Raw genomic sequence first — 19956 nt, forward strand, 5'->3', positions numbered from 1 at the left:
CCGCACGCACATACACATACACACACATATATTTACTCAATCATTTTGACAGCGTGCCAAAGATGTCTTCGTATATAGTGTTCAATAAGCGGTCTATGCGTAGAAGAGTTTATCGAAAGATGATTCTTATAATTTTTTTTTTCTTGAACAGCCTAATATGAATGCTTCTATTAATTACTTGGCCCTGCCTGGTGGAAAAGAAATGACATATAATATTTTTTTTCTCCTATTGGTGCTAGTTAATGGAAGAAATAATTTTTTTTTCTTGAACAGCCTAATATGAATGCTTCTATTAATTACTTGGCCCTGCCTGGTGGAAAAGAAATGATATATAATATTTTTCTCTTATTGGTGCTAGTTAATGGAAGAAACGTATTAATGAAAACTTGCAGAAATTTTTACAAGTGTTGTGAAGAAACCCGAGTTAGGAAATACTAAGCACGAATCTTGGAATGGGCTTAAAAGCCTAAGGACAAAAGAAGTTGTCCCTATTAATTGATTTTTAACTCTAGTTTTATTCCCTATCATCACATGATTGAATAGCTTAGCTTATGGTTTTCGTCCCAATAATAATAATGATGTAAATGGGAAGTCATTCTTTCTGCTTTTTCCTAATGATAGCCAACCAATACATATTGATGTCAAGAAATATTGATTGGTCAAGAATGTGTGTATTTGGTAGGACTGGTGATTCGTGGGCATGTGTTGAATTCAAGTTATGAGTTTGTGAAGTTAAACGGTGTAATTTTGTTGAACTTTTTAAAATGTTATCGTGTTACTTGTTCGTGCTAGTTTGTCTCGCTCTTCTTTTGGCTTAAAATATGCTTTCACAAGTATATGATATCGTGCCAAGGTGTTGAAACTTGATGGCTCATAATCTTTAATTCTGCTCGACAAACCAAATAGATTAGAGTTTAAAAATTAAACGTGAAGCGATTAGCAAAGAATTTCACGGGGCATTGAAGTGTTTTAACAAAGAAGGAACATGAAGCTCCGTAAGCACAAATCTGTTGATAATGAATGGATCAACAATGAACCATAGTTGTTAGTAATTTCACGTTATTCGAGATTGAAAATCTTGCTAGAGAAAAAATCGACGGCTGTAACACATTGAGAAACTTTGTAGAAAATGGAAAAATCATAAAATGGTTTTTACTTTGATATTGAATTCTTTGTCGGATTATTTCGACCATACAGCTCCGTTTGGGAACCACTTTGGAAAGCCCCTTGGGAGTCCAAAGCCCATTTGCCCAAATATTGGGTGTTTGGGAACACCCATTGAAACTTGCCTTCAAGGAATGCCAGCATTCCAAAGGCTGAAAGCCCAAGGCAGGTCCTAGGCTGCCTTGGGCTTTCAGCATTTTCGAAATGCCCGTGTTACTGTTCATGAACTACTGTTCATCTTCTTCTCCGACAGCGTAGATGAGCTTGAGAGGCTGGCGAGTCACGGTTGAGGTCGGCGAGGTCACGGCTACCGTCACCGGCCAGTCGTGCGGCCCCGGCGAGTCGTGGCTTCCGCCCGCGAGGCGCGCAACCCGGCGGGTCGCGTTATCGCGACCTCGCGGCGACCAGATCTGGTCGTGCGGAGGTCGGGCGACCAGATCTGGTCGTGCGGAGGTCGGGCGACCAGATCTGGTCGTCGGAGGTCATGCGACCTCGCGGCAACCAGATCCGGTCGCGCGAGGTCGGATGACCGATCTCGGTCGTTGGAGATCGAGCGACCTATCGGCGACCCGAGATCTGGTCGCGCGACCTCCGGCGCGACCTAGATCTAGGTCTCGCCGGCGCCGCGAGGTCGCGCGACCTCCGGCGCGACCTAGATCTAGGTCGCGCCCCGGTCGCCGCGAGGTCGCGCGACCTCCGGTGCGACCTAGATCTGGGTCTCGCCGGTCGCCGCGAGGTCGCGCGACCTCCGGCGGACCTAGATCTAGGTCGGGCGACCCTCGCCGAGGTTGCCCGACCCTGAGATCGCCGGCGGCAGCTTGCTTGGCCGGTGAACTTTTTATTTTTTTATAATTTTTTTTAATCACCAAAGTTCTTTGTAAATGTGTAATCCTCCAAACACCATTTTACTCCAAGATACTTATAAAGGGCTTTCAAACTATAATTTACCAAACACAATTTGCATTTTGGAAAACACCTTTAACTCAAAGGTATTTGCATTTTCCTAAAGACTTTCCCCAAAAGTCTTCCCAAACGCACCATAGACTGTTAGTTTAATTTAATTTCTTTCGTGTAAGGCCCATTAAAATTATTCTAATATCTTTAGGCCCAGATATACTGGGTTTATTAATTTCTATTGAGGCCCATTTGACTATGGAGCGCATTTGAACGAAGAAAGAAAATCTCAAGAGTCCAATGTTCGACATTGATTATTGATATTTCACCATGGCAAATATTATCAATGTTGAGCATTGGTTAGTAATCATTTTATCTCTAAATAGATTAAAAATCATGTCATAATCAGGTACTTACCACCATTTTGATGAAATAGGATGAAGGGTCGAATTCTCTTTGTATCATTTAAAGTACCGACGTCTTCAAAAGCCAGTTCTATTATTTTATAATGACTTTCGGATGAGAAGTTTAGCGATATATGGACGATGATATATACCCTTTTGTTTTATACTAAGAAAAGGAGAGTGTCGGACTTAACAAGAGCATTAAATTTATTATTTTCATTGAACTTAAAGGGAAGCTCAAATTGGTAGTCATTTGGCCCGTAGTTTAGCTTTGATAGAAGTACTATTCCCTATCATCGCAAAATTAAATAGCTTGGCTTTTGGTTTGCGTCCCAAAGAACGATAGACAATATTAAAAGGCAAGTCTTGGTTTGTCATTTTTCTTATGATAACCAAACAAATCTACAAATGGTCTCGAGAAATCATATCGGGTGCATTACATATTTGGAGATCGTCGTGTTAAAATATCGACTATTCATGGTGGCATGTGTTTGGTAGGATTGTCAATTCATGATCACATGTCGAATTTAGGGTATGAATTCTTGCAGTTGGAGATGTGACGTATGTTACGAGTATAGTTATATTTTTAATTGTCGTCGATTTGTCTCGCTCTTATGTTTGTCAATACGCGCTTCCACAATACATATATCGAGCCTACGCATTAAAAATTGACAGCTCAATCTTTAATTTTAATTGACAAACCAACATTCTCTTTTTCCATGGGCTAAATGCCGTTGAAAGTGGAGATCAATTGTATATAAGTAGCGTCCCACGGCGAGGAACTTTAGTCGAATTTTTGTTGACAAATGGTAGAATAAAGAATGAAGAAAACGGAGGAGTCAAAGTTTGAAATGATCATGCTTTTTCGCACATCGTTAAGGCGTCCCGGTTTCACGTTCCCATCATGACTTCATGATATCGACAACGTTAAAGCGGTCGAAATCTTACTAGTTGGAAAAAATTCCGCGACTATGGTCTGGCATGTAATCTAGATTTTAGGGAATCAAAAGGAAATTTTTTTAACTGTGGAATGATTTCTAAAAAGATAATAACTAAGGAAAATTGTTGATTATATGATTGCCAATGTTATTATTGCTTAAGGAATATTAAAAAAAGAAGAAGAAGAGAACAATCGTTTACTGATAGAGCTTTCATATTTGCAATCTTAGAGAGAGTGTTAAGATCATGGAGGTAAATTATTAAAGATAGGGAAAAAAAAAAATTTACATGGATGCCTTTGCTCTATTGAAAATTTCATGATAAAGGAAAATATTTTTCATAAACATTATTTTCAAGGAAAATTGTTAATTTTCATTTGCTTTGACTTATAGGGAAAGTGATTTCCTTCTTGCTAAAAAGGGGAATATGTTTCTCCTCAATTTAAATTTATTGCTTTCAGATGTGGTATGCAGCTGAGACATCCCTAGATGTGGTCACCATTAGAGCTTTTAACACGGTAGACATATTCTTCTGCAATTTCCTGAAACTTGTGGACGCAGATGCGAAACTTTTTTTCCATTCCAACGGACTAATGGAGTGGCCAGTTTTGAGAGTAGAAGCACTTCAGAACCTGACGCTGCTCACTGCTGCTCTTCTTCTGGTTCTACTCGCTAAGGGATATGTGCCTCCAGGTCACTGCAAATTTACATGACATTTGTGAGAACTTACTAAATTGTCGAAAGTTGAAATTAAATTTGCTTATCCTGGTCTTGCAGGGCTTGTGGGCCTATCTCTTTCTTATGCCTTTACTTTGACGGGTGCACATGTTCTTGTGACCCGGTGGCATTGCTACTTTTCAAATTACATCATCTCGGTCGAGCGGATCAAACAGTTCATGCACATGCCATCTGAGCCTGAAGGGGTCTTGGAGAATCATAGGCCACCGTCTTCATGGCCATCAAAGGTTCAGATTGAGCTGGAAGAACTAGAGATACAAATTGCATTAAAGGAGAACAACTTTTTTCAGGTCGCTAATAGGAGTTCCTACTTGGTTTCAGCTAGGGTACCGTCCCAACACACCGCTTGTGCTGAAGGGAATCACTTGCACATTCAAAGAAGGAAGCAGAGTCGGCGTTGTCGGAAGAACAGGAAGTGGGAAATTGACTCTGATCAGTCCATTATTTCGATTAGTTGAGCCAGCAAGCCGGAATATCTACATTGACGGGCTAGATATTACTTCCATTGGATTGAAGGACTTGAGAATGAAGCTCAGCATCATCCCTCAAGAGTCCACTTTGTTCAGAGGCAGTGTTAGGACTAACATTGACCTTTTTGGGCTTTACTCTGACCATGAGATTTGGACGGTAATATGCACAAAAGTGCCCATTTTTGGATTTCAATCTTCATAATATGCCTCCCAATTAGATCATCCTTTTCATGGATGAGGCACACCAACCCTCGATCATTTCATGATCTGTAGGCTCAGGAAAAATGTCAGCTCAAGGCCACAATTAGCAGCCTTCCGGATCAGCTCGATTCTTCCGGTGAGCATCATGTGTTACATCACATGTCAAAATCTAGTCACAGCTTGAAAGTCACTAAAATCCTACTCAGATCCGACAATAATTGCTTGTAGCTATGCAACAGTTCTTTACACTAAATGCATGTGTCAATATCATCAGACATTCCATCAAAATGACTTGAATCTTTTTTATGCTAATGGGAATGCGAACCACTTGTTCAAATTTCAAACGGTGAGTGATGAAGGAGAGAATTGGAGTGCTGGGCAGAGGCAGCTAATATGCTTGGGACGAGTTCTATTGAGGAGGAACAGAATCCTAGCTCTTGATGAAGCCACTGCTTCGATTGATTCAGCAACTGATGCTGTTCTTCAGAGGATAATCAGGCAAGAGTTCTCAGATTGCACTGTGATCACTGTGGCTCACAGAGTCCCCACTGTCATAGATAGTGACACGGTCATGGTCCTCTCTTACGGTAAGTATAGTTTACGATACGCTTTTAAGAGTTAAAACAAATCTGTCTCATTGTAACTTGCGAAGGAAAGTTTAATGCTGTATGGATTGGGATTGCGGAAAACATATTCAAAGATCAGACCATGCTAAGGCGATAATTTTCCAGTTATCCGTGGAGCAATTAAGCAAAAATTGCTATTGCAAATATTACTATGATGGGAAGTCCTAAAAGGAGTCTTTTTTATAGATTACTCAATCAGGTACAATATATTGACTTTTATCCGACACGTTGGTTGTGTGAAAAAATCATTACACAGGCAAGATTTAATTTTAAATGTTGTGACTATATCTATCCGTTAGTAAAGATATCTTACACTGGTGTTTTTTGGTCGTGTTTTTTTAGGAAATCCAGTGGAGTATGAGGAGCCCACAAGTACGATGGAGACCAACTCCTACTTCTACAAGCTGCTAGCTGAATACTGGTCAAGTTGCAGGAGAAGCTTCTACCACAATTTTGGCAAATATCACTGCTAAGGCACTCTTATTTATTATTAATTAGATAATTAATTTTCCTCTGTGACTTTAATGTAATATCTTTATAATAAAGTGCATCGCAATGTTAGTCGATGGTATTATATGATAATAAGAAACGAGATGGAATCAAAAGCTAAGTTACAAGGAATTGATCTACCGTGCATAATGTGTCTGACATAGTGCACGAAAGTTGTATTTAGAATATAAAGATTAATCTACAGAAGTTGATATATAAGATCATATGAAATACTCTAGAGTTAGGTATTGAAATAATCTGAACACATCCACTCTACCATTGTCTGCTGTGAAGTCACGCATTGTGCGGGTGTGATCATAATCTGTTCTCAAAAGCCAAACTAAATATTACAAAAATACTATAGAATATGATATTTAATAGTCTTAATCTTCACGGGTAAATCTAAAATGGAGCTAAATACTGGGCAAAAAGAACCCGCTCAAGAAAGCTAATCACACTAATATTCTCTTACGGAAGCTTAGAACATCCTCATTGAATGTATTCCAGGAAAACGATCTATTGTCTTCTTAGTTCTTAATAGAAGGAAAAAGCCAATCACAAATATCACATTGCAATTAATGGGGAGCAATAAAAATATAAAACGTGCTCATACAAATAGAAATATTCACATCTCCAAAGTCATATGGCCGGAAATATCACTCAATTTAATCAAATTTAAAAGTTAGAAGGAACTATAATGATCCCAACCTCGAAATTTTAATAGAAGATGACATATCTGGCTATCTAAAGTCAATTGTGGAGGCAACCCTTAGGCAATAATTATATATGTACATACATACATACATGCATATATATATATATATATATATATATATATATATATATATAAATTAGTAGCATACCCAAGCGCTTACGGACGTTATTTTTTCATCTGTTTAAAATGGGAATACGTATTTTTGTATAAATCGTTGCTTAAATTGTATACTATCTCATATAAATTTTGCTATTTTTTGGATATAATAAAGGTAAAAATTTTGAGTCATATGGGACTAGATAACAGTCAGAAAATTCCTAATTGTCGCTGGTATATCACGAAAGGATGTTTCACATTTCAGTATTGAGAGAAAATAATGAAAAAAAATTACTTTGCTGTATTTGTGTTTAATTATTTCGTTATTGCTATTTTCGACCATCCGTTGCTTGTTGGAAGGTGAATCGGAAATAAAAACTTGCGCACTGTTTATTTGATTGAGAAGTTTAGTAATTGCCACAAATAAGATACTTAGAGATTGATTTGTCTGCCTTAAAAACCTATCTGGTGGCCTTCTTTGAAATTATTTGCTCATAAGAATCATATAACCCATAAGAAACCCATTATTAAGTAGGCAAATTTATGGATTAGAAGTTTACTTATAATTACATGGGGATGATCAAATGTTTTTGTTTATTTTAAATGAGATGAAAAAAATACGTTTTCAGAATTTTGAACAAGGGTGCTTCATATCTGGCCAAGCACATTGAAATGCATCCAACCTTTTTCCCTTTTTAGGGAAAGGAATAAAGAGAGCATTTATAATTTCCGTTATTGTAAGATCTACCAAAACTATTCTAGTCTCCATAGGCCCAGCTAGATTGGTTTTCTAATTTTTACGCAATACAATATCTTTTCAGGCAATTGAACGAGGAAATGTTATTAGCGTCGGGCATTGATGATTAGAAGTTATATCATAATCATATACTTGCCATCGTTTGACGAAATAGGACGAAGGGTTGGATTTTCTTCGAATCGCTTGTTTTAGTGATGGAGATTGCTCAAAAGCCCACGTAATTATTTTATACCGACTTTCAGATGAAGAGTGCATGTAAGGTTAATCGATACAAGGAGGACGATATATCCTTTTGATGTAATGTTATTATCACGACGATCTTTCTTGCGTCAAATGGAAGGTGGGTTTGGTGAGCTGGCAACTAGCATAGAGTCAGCTATATATCCTAGGAGGTCGTCTTACGATTAGGTGCCATGGTCGTGTTCTTAGGTGAGAGATTTCAACCTGCAACGTCTATATTTAGACCATTGAGGATAACAAGGCAAGAACTATTCGGGCGATTGTTTGCTTATTAAAGTTACTCGTTCAATTATACTAACGCAATAACCAGTTTGATGGTCCATGAAACGTCTTTTATTATATGTTAAAATATGTTTCAGTTTTGAGCCTACCAATGAAACGGACCCGAGATAAGTTATTATTATTTCTGGGTGCTCAAATATTTGGTGTGGAAATTTAGATCTCATTTGAGCTATGTTGGATAAGGATCACACACAAAACGAGTGTAGGAAAGATTAGGCGAGAGAAAGAATAAAAGCAAAAGATTTAGAAATATTCCTTCCTAATTCTCGTTTAAGTTATGTTCAAGAAAAGGAAAGTCCAAAAGTTGGACTTGTCGATCGGTTGACCGAACTTGCACGATTTCCTATCGCGCGCCGTCCTTCCTCCATACGTATATGTACACGCACCAAATGCAAGCGAAGGCCGGAGCGTTGTTGATACAAGCGAATACTGAAGCATCGCCTGAGTGCTTGGAAAGAAGCGTGTGCCGTGGTTGCTCTACCACGAGGAATGTCCGTAGGCGCTGAAGTGCTTGGCAGCAGGTCTTCTTGTTGTCCGTGTGACGAAGCTTATTCATAAATTACATTTAAGAAGTTTAGTGTTGAAGCCAATTAAATTTTATGGTCAGATTTTCGTGTAATTTTTCATGAGATTGAAAGATTATTCCACGAGAAATTTTGGGAAATAATCTTGGGGCTAAACATTGGGTATATTTTTGGATGTAATTGGAGTATAATCTCTATTGTATCGTTTGATTCATGGTGAATTCGTCTTTATTCTCCTCGTGGATGTAGATTTCTACAATTGAATCACGAAAATCTCGTGTTTGATATATTTTCTTCTTTTGTATATATTATTATTCGATCATTTGCTTTCCGCAACATTATAAACACAATTTGACGGTAGATTAGTACAGTAAATTTCGTGATTAAATTGTGTCTATACTTGAAAGTGGCAATCAAACGAAAAGAATGTAGAGGTCACCACTAGCTAAAGTGTGAAGTTCCTCTTCAACTTATGCCATAGGGAAGGCTTAGATGAGTGAAAGTTAGGTGGATGAACTTGGAGGGCAATCCAGGGCCAATTTAAACTAAAAACTGGCCACCAATTTGAGGAGAGTGGATAACATCAAACCACGTCCAAAAGCTGTCAATTCTCCAATTCACAGAAAGCCTAATGATTTTCTCTTTGGGGATTTTCCCAGGGGCATAGGAATTTCAGTGGAGAATGATATTTCTAGGACAAAACTGCCGTTTTCTGAAGATGTTTGGTCTACAGCAAATGAGGTGATCATGACACATGATTGTCACATTACTACTCATGGGTGCAAGAAATTGGATTGAATTATTTTTCTGTCAGTCAAAACCAACGTTCAAAGAGTAGCCATTGTTCTAGAATCCCAAAAAAGAACAGAAAAAAAAAAGCACCCATCGTTCATGCCCAAAAGCGTAGTGGGTATTACTTTCCTAAAAATGGGAAACTATACAAATAATTTGCGAAAAAAAGAAGGAACAAGAAGCAATAATCATTAAATTTCATGGCTTCATCGTGCTAGGAAGTGTTTTTCTTTTTCTTTTTATAGCGACAATGTTTGCATATACAGTGTTCGATAAGCGGGCTATGCATGTAGGAGAGTTAGTATATACTTTTTTTTTTTTAACTCCTTAGATTTCATCATTTACCTAATAAAAATGCTTATAATGGTTAAGTACTTGGTCCTGTCTTGTGGAAAGAAAATAGACATATTATTTTCCTTTTCTCTTATCGGTGCTAGCTAATGGGAGAAATATATTCATGAACAACTTGTAGATATATTTTCAGAAATGTTGTGGTAATAACGAAGCACGAATCGTGGAATGTGGTTAAAAGCGAAAGGACAAGAGAAGTTGTCCCCTTTAATTAATGTCGGGGCGTCGTGCAAGCCCTAGATCCAAGAAGAGCCGTGTTCAAATGAAACTCGAATTGACAGTCATTTGGGCCGTCGTTTTTTTTAATACTGGTCACATGATTGAATAGCTTAGCTTGGGGTTGTCGTACCAAGAATGATAATGATATAAAAGGGAAGTCTCTCTTTGTCCTTTTTCTAATGACAGTCAACAAATACTGAATGGTCCCGAGAAATATCGATTGATCACAACGTCATATATTTGGTAGGATTGGTGATTCGTGGGCACTTGTCGAACTCCACTTTTAAGTTCGTGTAGCTGGGAAAACAATGTGTCCTTGTCTCGCTCTCATGCTTTTTAAAATATACTTCTACAAATATATTATATCGTGCCAACTTGGTGAAAATCGGCGGCTCGTAATCTTTAATTTCGCTGGACAAAAGTAATAACGTGAAGGATTTAACAAAGAATTTCATTGGGCATCGAAGTGTTTTAGATAAGAACGCGAAGCTAACAAGTCTTTTAATGATGGACAGATCAAACGAGCAATCGTCGTTGTTAGCAAGTTCATATTGCTTGAGATTGAGAACCTTAGTAGAGCAAAAATGGAAAATCATAAAATGGTTTATTTACTACTTTGTAGAGTTGATTTTGTATTTTTAACTGATTTATTTTGAGCACGTAGAGCGTTAGTTGTTCCCCTACATTTTAAAGTAGACTAAAATTAAATCCTTACTAGGAGAAAACAATAGGCCAATAAGAACATCCTAATGAGACAAAAATAGGCCAGGATCCTAACTCCAATTTTTAAATTCACCTTAAGTGTAGCACGCTTCGATGGTACCGCCAATCATGGTTGGAGGAAATAAATTGGACAAGTTGCCAGAAATCAAATTAAATGCGGGATTTATAAGGTGGAGTGAAACTTTATTATCATCATAGGCCCATTCTAATGATCTAAACGGAGAAAACTGATGCTTTTCCCTATAATTATGTCGACCTTGATGGGTATCGTATTTAATCCGGAATTTTTTATTTTTTTTTTAATTTTTTTTTCTGTTGACTAAGGAACTGCTGGAGATCACCCTTCAGGGATCACACGACCTTCAGTACCCAGTGGCATTGTCGGGCCTCGCCCCAAGCCACTATTTAGACGTAAATCTCGGAAGAGACTAGCCTAGGACTCTAACACCAGGACCCCCAATTTCTGACACTTTAGCAACAAGAGGGTTCGAACCCTCGACCTCTACGATGAGAGAGAGAACTCACGCCAATCGTGCTGCCCATATTTAATCCGGACTCTTTGATCAAAGAAAAGAGCATAATTCATTTGGACTCTTCTAATATGGCCCTTTATCACATTGAAATTTTATAGTTTAGTCTAGCAATCAACGAGATTGGTGTCGTGTGTAAATTTAAGAAGATAGCAACTTATGCAAATTTATGGAAAACTGTTGACCATAAATTGCAAATGTTACCATAAATTATGCAAAATTACAACATATGACGACAGTTATTTATCGATAGGGCCTTTGAGTTTGTAAACCGTGAAGGAATGTTCCAACCATAGAGGTAAATTCGGGTTGACTCCAAATTTTTCACAGGAAGTTATGGACGCTCGAGTGCTAAACCTTACGAGAGTTTGGGGTATATTATTGCATGTGAAGAATGGTGTTTACTAACTCCTCAATTAGAAAATATAATTTACTCAACATGAACCTGTTGATTAGATTTCTCTAGAATGCATATGTCATATGCATTATACAATTTATTCACATTCATATACTATACAAGTATATATATATATATATTTTTTATATATATATATATATATATATATATATATATTTTCCGGGATAAGTATACATAGATATTGCTCTCATATTTCTAACCAAAGGGTCTGACATAAATAAGAGATATGCGCACGATGCGACGTCAAAGTAATTCATCCAAAAGCATATGAAATGGAGGAAGTGACCCATTTCTGTGAATTCTATAAAGATAGCGTTCATGAGCAACCTTCATTTAGGTTAAATGAACTTGTATCCCTTGGAAGCTAAAGGAATGGTTTCGGGATTCAACTTGCATTCCGAAAAACATCTGCAACCTAAACCCTTCATTAAAACATATCCAGGAAAATACGTGGCTTTCACCAATTGATGCTGCGGCATGCACGTTTGTGTCTTGGTTAGATCCGTAGTGCCAAAAGCCGCATGGTCTGTGGACAGGCGCTTAGAATTTAATGATTGAACTGCCAAAAGATGGCAAGGTAGGATATGTATAATCCAAATTTGAAATGTTGCAAAGTCTCTTTCTCTCTCTGTGGGGGTTAGTTTTACGGTAATTGCGTGAGAGGAGGTTATCGAGGTTCAGACAAAGACCATTCGGGTGCAGTTTTATATAGGTAGGTTCAGACAAGCAATCGCCTAACGTTCAAAAGTTTTCCAATCTACAAAACCCGACAACCAGCCACAAGTATCGATCGAATGCATATATATAAAACCCGATACGTATTCTGAGCTCAGAGTTTTATTGTCTGGTCAGCGTCAAATCTGGGCCCAGATCATTATTATTATTAGCTTCTTCGTTCTCATTCACTGGACAGCCCTTTATGTTTTATGTCTGAACTACTACATCAGTCGGTGTGCTTGAGGAGAAGCGAAAGCTCAGAGCCCAAATAACCCAGCTTCTTCCATCCATGGCTCTCCTCTGGACCTTACCCGGTACGTTAATACTATCGTGACCAGTGTCTCTGCAATGAAACTGACGTGGTTTGTTTTGTATGAATGGAACTTATTCGTCCATAGTACTGTATCGTTGAGGCTTTGACATGTTTTTTCGCCTTTCGATGTATGCTTTTGCTTAGTTGGTAACGACAGAGGCTTACTCCAGTTTTAGCTTTTCATTCTCTTTCCTTATATGCTGAAATCAGAGGCATTCTCTTGGATATGTGATGGAGAGCTTGATTTCGGCACTTGCACCCAGAGTAGCGTAATTGATGGCGCCAACCTGCTTTTCCTCTGCTCTTTCTACATCTTGTGGATCGCCAACAGCCTTAGGAAGCGCAACACCAATGGAAACAGCACTAGGAAGGACTTGGTACTCATTGTCGTTGCTGTTTGTTGTGCATTTAGTAGCCTTGCGCACTTTGGTATCGCCCTCCAGAGTCTTCTACTTCAAGCCGACATAAATAGACCGCAGAGCTGGTTGCTTCACTTTGTTAGAGGATTGATATGGATGTCTTTGGCAGTTTCGTTGCTTGTTGCGAAATCCAAGTGGATGAGAACCATAGTCACTCTTTGGTGGGTTGCCTACTGTTTGCTCGTCACCGCTCTGAACATCTGGCTCTTGTTGAGAGGGCTCGGAATCGGAGTTTTAGACATTGTGACTTGGCCTATAAACTTTCTCCTTCTGTTCTGTGCCTTCAGGAAATATGTTGTGGTTCCAAAACCGAACTCAGATGATAAATTATACGAACCTCTATTAGGTGCGAAACCTGATGAATCCTGGTCACAGCTCGGCTGTGCCAGCTGCCTCAGCAAGTTGACATTTTCTTGGATTAATCCATTGTTACGCTTGGGGTACTCAAAGCCGCTAGAGTTAGAGGACATCCCATCTCTTGTCTCCGAGGACGAAGCTGATCTGGCCTATAAAAAATTTGCAATCGCGTGGGATTCGGTTGTAAGCGAACAAAAGGGTTCACAGAGTTACTCGGTTATTAAGACCATTGCGAAAGTATATTTCCAGGAGAACATTTTCATAGGCTTATGTGCGCTTTCCCGAACGATATCTGTCATTGTTTCCCCTTTGTTACTGTACTGGTTTGTGAATTACTCGAATGGAGAGCAGGAAAATTTGTCAGAAGGGTTCACTATTATTGGATGCATGATTCTTGCCAAGCTAGTGGAGTCCTTTTCGCAGAGACATTACTTCTTTGATTCCAGGAGGTCCGGAATGAGAATGAGATCGGCTCTTATGGTAGCGGTCTACAAGAAGCAGTTGAAAATTTCGAACACCGGAAGAAAACGACACTCAACTGGCGAAATCGTGAATTACATCGCTGTGGATGCGTATCGGATGGGTGAATTCCCTTGGTGGTTCCATTCCACTTGGAGCCTCACGCTACAACTCTTCCTGTCCATTGGTGTCCTCTTCACGGTGATTGGCATTGGCGCTCTTCCAGGCTTAATCCCGCTCCTAATTTGCGGACTCCTGAATGTGCCTATCGCCAAGATCCTCCAAAACTGCCAGTCCCAGTTCATGAACGCCCAAGACGAGCGGCTCCGGTCTACTTCAGAGATCCTGAACAGCATGAAGATCATAAAGTTGCAGTCGTGGGAAGAAAAATTCAGGAACTTGATCGAGTCACGCCGTGCCACTGAGATGAAGTGGCTGGCTGAAGCCCAGTTCAAGAGGCCTTACGGGACAGTGCTTTATTGGATGTCCCCGACTATAATTTCTTCGGTGATTTTCTTAGGTTGCGCTCTCTTGCAGAGTGCCCCATTAAACGCTAGTACTATCTTCACAGTTCTTGCGACGTTGCGGGCTATGGGTGAGCCTGTTAGGATGATCCCTGAGGCCCTGTCTATATTGATCCAGATGATGGTGTCATTCGATCGTATCAATGCATTTTTGGTGGACGACGAGCTAAAGAGCGACAGAATAAGGGAAGTCCCTGTGGAGGATTCATCTAGTACCACAAGCATACAGATTTTGTCAGGAAATTTTTCTTGGGACGTGGAATCTGCAATCCTGACTCTGAAAGACATATACTTGGAAGCGAAATGCGGGCAAAAGATTGCGGTCTGTGGTCCGGTTGGGGCGGGCAAATCATCGCTTCTTTGTGCTATACTCGGAGAAATACCCAAAACCACAGGCACTGTGAGTTTTCAAGACATCTATGCCCGTAAGATGTGCGCCTCCGTCTCACACCTAACTTTAATTATTTCATGCATCTTGATTTAGGTTAAAATATGTGGATCGACCGCCTATGTTTCTCAAACTTCCTGGATCCAAAGCGGGACGATTAGGGACAACATACTCTACGGAAAACCAATGGATGAGGCCCGATACAGGAAGGCCATAAAAGCGTGCGCACTGGATAAAGATATCAGCAGCTTCAGTCATGGAGATCTCACAGAAATAGGCCAGAGAGGGCTCAACATGAGTGGTGGACAGAAGCAGAGGATTCAACTAGCTCGGGCCGTCTATAACGATGCAGATATTTATCTTCTTGATGATCCTTTCAGTGCGGTCGATGCGCACACTGCTGCAATACTTTTCAATGTAAGAAGTTGAGGTCATATTTTCCTAGGGAAAAATAATCGAGAAAACACTAATCATTAAAAAGTCCGTTGTTCTTAAGTCGAGTCTTTTACTGCAGGACTGTGTCATGGGCGCGCTCGAAAATAAGATGGTCATCCTAGTGACTCACCAAGTGGAATTTCTCTCAGATATGGATCGAATTTTGGTAAGAACAGGTGTTCTTACTTCTCATATGCATAACTAGAAAAGTTTAGGCCAGTGGTAATTTCTTTTTTTTGATATGCTAAACATGAATCGCTTTTTGTGCTGTGAAGCTCATGGAGAAGGGACGTGTTACACAGTCAGGAAGCTACCAGGAGCTCTTGATTGCAGGAACAGCATTTGAACAGCTTGTGAATGCTCACAAAGAAGTTTTAACCTCATTTGGACCTTCAAATGGTGAAATCTCCGGTGAAACTGCGGATTCCTTTTTAGTGAAGCACGAGGAATCTAAAGAGAGTAAGCCAGTTGAGATATCTGAGAAGGCCCAACCGGGAGTGCAACTTACAGAAGAAGAAGAGAAGGAGATTGGTGATGCTGGGTGGAAGCCCTTCTGGGATTACATTATGGTGTCGAAAGGATTAACCCTTCTGTTTTTAGGCTTATTGACGCAGTTAGCATTTGTGGCGCTTCAGGCTGCATCAACCTATTGGCTAGCACTAGCTATTCAATTTCCCGACATTAGTAGTGGCACTTTAATAGGTGTCTTCACGGGCATTTCCTCGCTTAGTGCTGTGTTCGTGTACTTGAGATCCTTCTTTGCAGCTCATCTGGGTCTAAAGGCCTCCAAGGCCTTCTTTTCAGGTTTCACTGATTCGATTTTCAAAGCTCCCATGCTTTTCTTTGATTCTACTCCAGTGGGGAGGATTCTGACCCGAGTAAGATCATTCTCACATTCATGTTTCAATATCTTCAGCACTATCATTTCGCATCAAGCACTTACCATATGAAGAATTAGGCTGACATTTAAAATCTCACAGGCTTCGTCAGATTTCAGTGTACTAGACTTCGACATCCCATTCTCCATCATCTTTGTGATAGCTGCTGGAATTGAGCTTCTGGCTATAATTGGGATTATGGCCTCAGTCACGTGGCAAGTTCTCATCGTTGCGACTTTTGCGATGGTTGCTGGAAAATATGTTCAGGTGATTTTTTTAAGTCTAGAACTTTTGAATTTGGCCATATCTATTGATCAAGAAGGGCTAACCATGTTAAGTCCCTCAACTATGAAGGCATATTACTTGGCCTCGGCACGCGAATTAATAAGAATCAATGGAACGACAAAAGCTCCTCTCATGAACTATGCGGCCGAGACATCACTGGGTGTGGTCACCATTAGAGCTTTTAACGCAGTAGACAGATTCTTCTGCAATTTCGTGAAACTCGTGGACGCCGATGCGAAACTTTTATTCCACTCCAATGCACTTATGGAGTGGCTAGTTCTGAGAATAGAAGCACTTCAGAACCTGACCCTACTTACTGCTTCTCTTCTTCTGATTCTTCTTCCTAAAGGATATGTGCCTACAGGTAAATGAAAACTTACATTAAAACAGCAAGAACTTATCGAATTGTCGGAAGTACTAGTTAAATTTGTTTATCCCGGTCTTGCAGGTCTTGTTGGGCTATCTCTCTCTTATGCTTTTACGTTGACGGGTACGCATGTTTTCGTGATCCGGTGGTATTGCAACTTGTCAAACTACAGTATCTCAGTTGAGCGCATCAAACAGTTCATGCACATATCATCTGAGCCTGCAGCAGTTGTGGAGAATCATAGGCCACCTTCTTCATGGCCATCAAAGGGTCGAATCGAGCTGCAAGAACTAAAGGTACAAATTGCAACTCAAAATCAGAAATTTTTTGCAGGTTGCTAATACGAAGGGTTTTTTCCTACTTGGTTTCAGCTAAGGTACCGTCCCAACGCACCGCTTGTGTTGAAGGGTATCACTTGCACATTCAAAGAAGGAAGCAGAGTGGGCGTTGTTGGAAGAACAGGAAGCGGGAAAACGACTCTGATCAGCGCATTGTTTCGATTGGTTGAGCCAGCAAGCGGGAAGATCTACATCGATGGGCTAGACATTACTTCCATTGGATTGAAGGACTTGAGGATGAAGCTCAGCATCATCCCTCAGGAGCCCACTTTGTTCAGAGGCAGTGTTAGGACTAACATGGACCCTCTTGGCCTTTACTCTGACCATGACATTTGGATGGTAATATGTACAATAGTGCTCATTTTTGGTTTTCAATCTTCATAATATGTCTCCCAATTAGATCATCCTTTTCATAGATGTGGCGAACCAAGCCTTGATCATTTCATAATTTGTAGGCTCTGGAAAAATGTCAGCTCAAGGCCACAATTAGCAGCCTTCCGAATCAGCTGGATTCTTCTGGTGAGCATCATGTGTTACATTACATGTCAAAATCTAGTCACCGATTGGAAGTCACTAAAATCCTACTAAGATCTGACACTAATTGCTCGTAGCTATGCAGCAGTGCCTTACACTACATGCATGTATCAATATCGCGTACCTTCAATCAAAATGATTCTGACTCTTTTTTATGCTAATGGGAATGTGAACGGCTTTGTTCAAAATTCAAACAGTGAGTGATGAAGGAGAGAATTGGAGTGCTGGGCAGAGGCAGCTATTTTGCTTGGGAAGAGTTCTATTGAGGAGGAACAGAGTCCTAGTTCTTGATGAAGCCACTGCTTCGATTGATTCAGCAACTGATGCTGTTCTTCAGAGGATAATCAGGCAAGAGTTCTCAGATTGCACTGTGATCACTGTGGCTCACAGAGTCCCCACAGTCATAGATAGTGACATGGTCATGGTCCTCTCTTATGGTAAGTTTCTAACCATCCTCTACATTTACAATTTCTCTCAGGATACAATTACAATTCCGTTTTCTCTTTGTAGTTTACGAAAAATCTTTAAGAGTTAAAAAAATCTGCCTCGTTGTAACTTGCGAAGGGAAGTTTAATGGTGCATGGATTGGGATCGCAGAAAACATATTCAAAGATCAGACCACGTTAAGCCAATGATTTTCCAGTTATCCATGGATCAATTAAGCAAAAATTGCAATTGAAAATATTACTACGATAATAAGTCCTGAAAGGAGTCTTTTTATAGTTTACTCAACTAGGTATAATAAAATGACTTTTTTCTGACACATTGGCTGTGTGGATAAAAATCATTACACAGGCAAGATTTAATTTTTAATTGTTGTTACTATATGAATTTTCATTTCATGATTGTTTGTACAAAGTAAAAATATTTTACCCTGGTGTTTTTTCTTGTGTTTTTTTAGGAAATCTGGTGGAGTATGAGGAGCCCACAAGGTTGATGGAGACCAACTCCTACTTCTCCAAGCTGGTAGCTGAATACTGGTCAAGTTGTAGGAGAAGTTCCTACCGCAGTTTTGGCAAATATCACTGCTAAGGCACTCTTATTTATTATCAATTAGATAATTAATCTTCCCATGTGCCTTTAATGTAATATCTCTATGATAAAGTGCACCGCAATGTTAGTCGATGGTATTATACAATAATAAGAAATGAGATGATGGAATCAATAGCTAAGTTACACGGAATTGAGCTACCGTACATTATGTGTCTGATATTGTCCATGAAAGTTGTATTTAGTATATAAAGATTAATCTACAAAAGTTGATACATAAAATCATATGAAAAACTCTAGAGTTAGGTGTTAAAATAATCCGAACACATTTACTCTACCATTGTCTGCTGTGAACTCACGCATTGTGCATAGGGGTGTGCATGGTTCGGGTGGGCGGTTCCCACCTTAGAATCGGGAATTGCCCACTAAGGATTGGCTCCGAAAAATTAGAATCGAATCGCCCGTTGATTGTATGGATCCACCTAAGAATTGGACTACCGGTCCGGTCCAGTTCCTAGGTGGATCCATGGAACTGGTCTCACCAAACATCAACCAAACATTGCCATTCTTTTTACTATAAAATCTATTCAACCAAAAAGTTTCTGGTTTGAACATAACACATGCTAACTTCATTTAGGAATTCCATCAAGCAGAGGGCATGCATTTCAATTCAATAATCCAAATGCAAGAGAATTTTACCGATTCACAACAATCACATGATATCATCATCAACAGAGAGTAATGTATGCCTAATTCATTCAAAACACATTCTCAACTACACCATGATTATTTCCGACAATTAATATTGCCCACCTCAGGATCAATGCCACCACTCCCAAGCCACCACACATACACAACCAGAGCGAAGATGTCTGAAGAATCCATCTGCTCCTTCACTGCAACTTGCTACAAAGTGATAAGTGTCGTATGAAGGTAAATCACAATTCAAGATGATAAATCAATGGAAACTAGTGATAATGTCTTAATCACGGCAATACTAGCTTGTGATAGTCATAGAAAAGTCTTACTTCATCCTCGTCGTCGTCATCATGAGTGCTAAAAGAAGGCCTAGATGCCTCTCCAAGCTCATCGTACTTCGCGAATCTTCCCCTCACCCAAGGACGAATATTTGCTAGAGTTTTGCGACAAGCATACTGCATATAAATAGTACGATTGATGAGTTATTTGCCAAGGCAAAGACGCTGATTATACTGATATGTGAGAGAGAGAGAGAGAGGACCTTGATTTATTGCTAAAGTTCCTTTCATTCCTTTTCTTCATGTACCGATGGATCTTCTCTTTCCTTTCCTCAATGGAGAGCTTCCCCATTTTATATGATCAGTCCTCAAAGCTTGAAACCTCTGTCGCTAATGGTGAAGAA

At 39.6% G+C, this 19956-nt stretch overlaps 2 protein-coding genes and 1 long non-coding RNA gene across 4 annotated transcripts; 2 read left to right on the forward strand and 1 right to left on the reverse strand.

Annotated features, from left to right (window-relative positions):
* Nucleotides 1–3647: 3647 nt before the first annotated feature.
* Nucleotides 3648–5908, forward strand: LOC104424139 (ABC transporter C family member 8). Its single transcript, XM_039303036.1, has 7 exons — nt 3648–3653; nt 3862–4093; nt 4178–4396; nt 4464–4780; nt 4888–4949; nt 5161–5405; nt 5787–5908. The coding sequence occupies exons 1-7, from the start codon at nt 3648–3650 to the stop codon at nt 5906–5908; spliced, it is 1203 nt and encodes a 400-aa protein (XP_039158970.1).
* Nucleotides 5909–12408: 6500 nt separating this feature from the next.
* LOC104423032 (ABC transporter C family member 8) lies at nt 12409–18781 on the forward strand. 2 transcript variants are annotated; one of them, XM_010035491.3, is made up of 12 exons: nt 12414–12602; nt 12812–14760; nt 14845–15165; nt 15263–15349; nt 15459–16061; nt 16164–16328; nt 16416–16710; nt 16795–17009; nt 17085–17390; nt 17507–17570; nt 17783–18022; nt 18487–18781. In XM_010035491.3, exons 1-12 carry the CDS (start codon nt 12578–12580, stop codon nt 18615–18617), a joined length of 4401 nt encoding a protein of 1466 aa, XP_010033793.2. In that variant the 5' UTR covers nt 12414–12577; the 3' UTR covers nt 18618–18781. The 2 variants fall into 2 exon arrangements, with proteins under 2 accessions (XP_039159124.1, XP_010033793.2); XM_039303190.1 differs by lacking the exon at nt 18487–18781 and having other exon boundaries at nt 12409–12602; nt 17507–17569; nt 17760–17893.
* A 413-nt stretch (nt 18782–19194) lies between these two features.
* Nucleotides 19195–19956, reverse strand: LOC120288918. Its single transcript, XR_005546831.1, has 3 exons — nt 19816–19956; nt 19604–19729; nt 19195–19481 (listed from the first exon to the last, which is right to left on the reverse strand). It is a non-coding gene; the product is annotated as an uncharacterized LOC120288918 (long non-coding RNA).

Source organism: Eucalyptus grandis, chromosome 10 (assembly GCF_016545825.1).
Source record: "Eucalyptus grandis isolate ANBG69807.140 chromosome 10, ASM1654582v1, whole genome shotgun sequence".
NCBI lineage: Eukaryota > Viridiplantae > Streptophyta > Magnoliopsida > Myrtales > Myrtaceae > Eucalyptus > Eucalyptus grandis.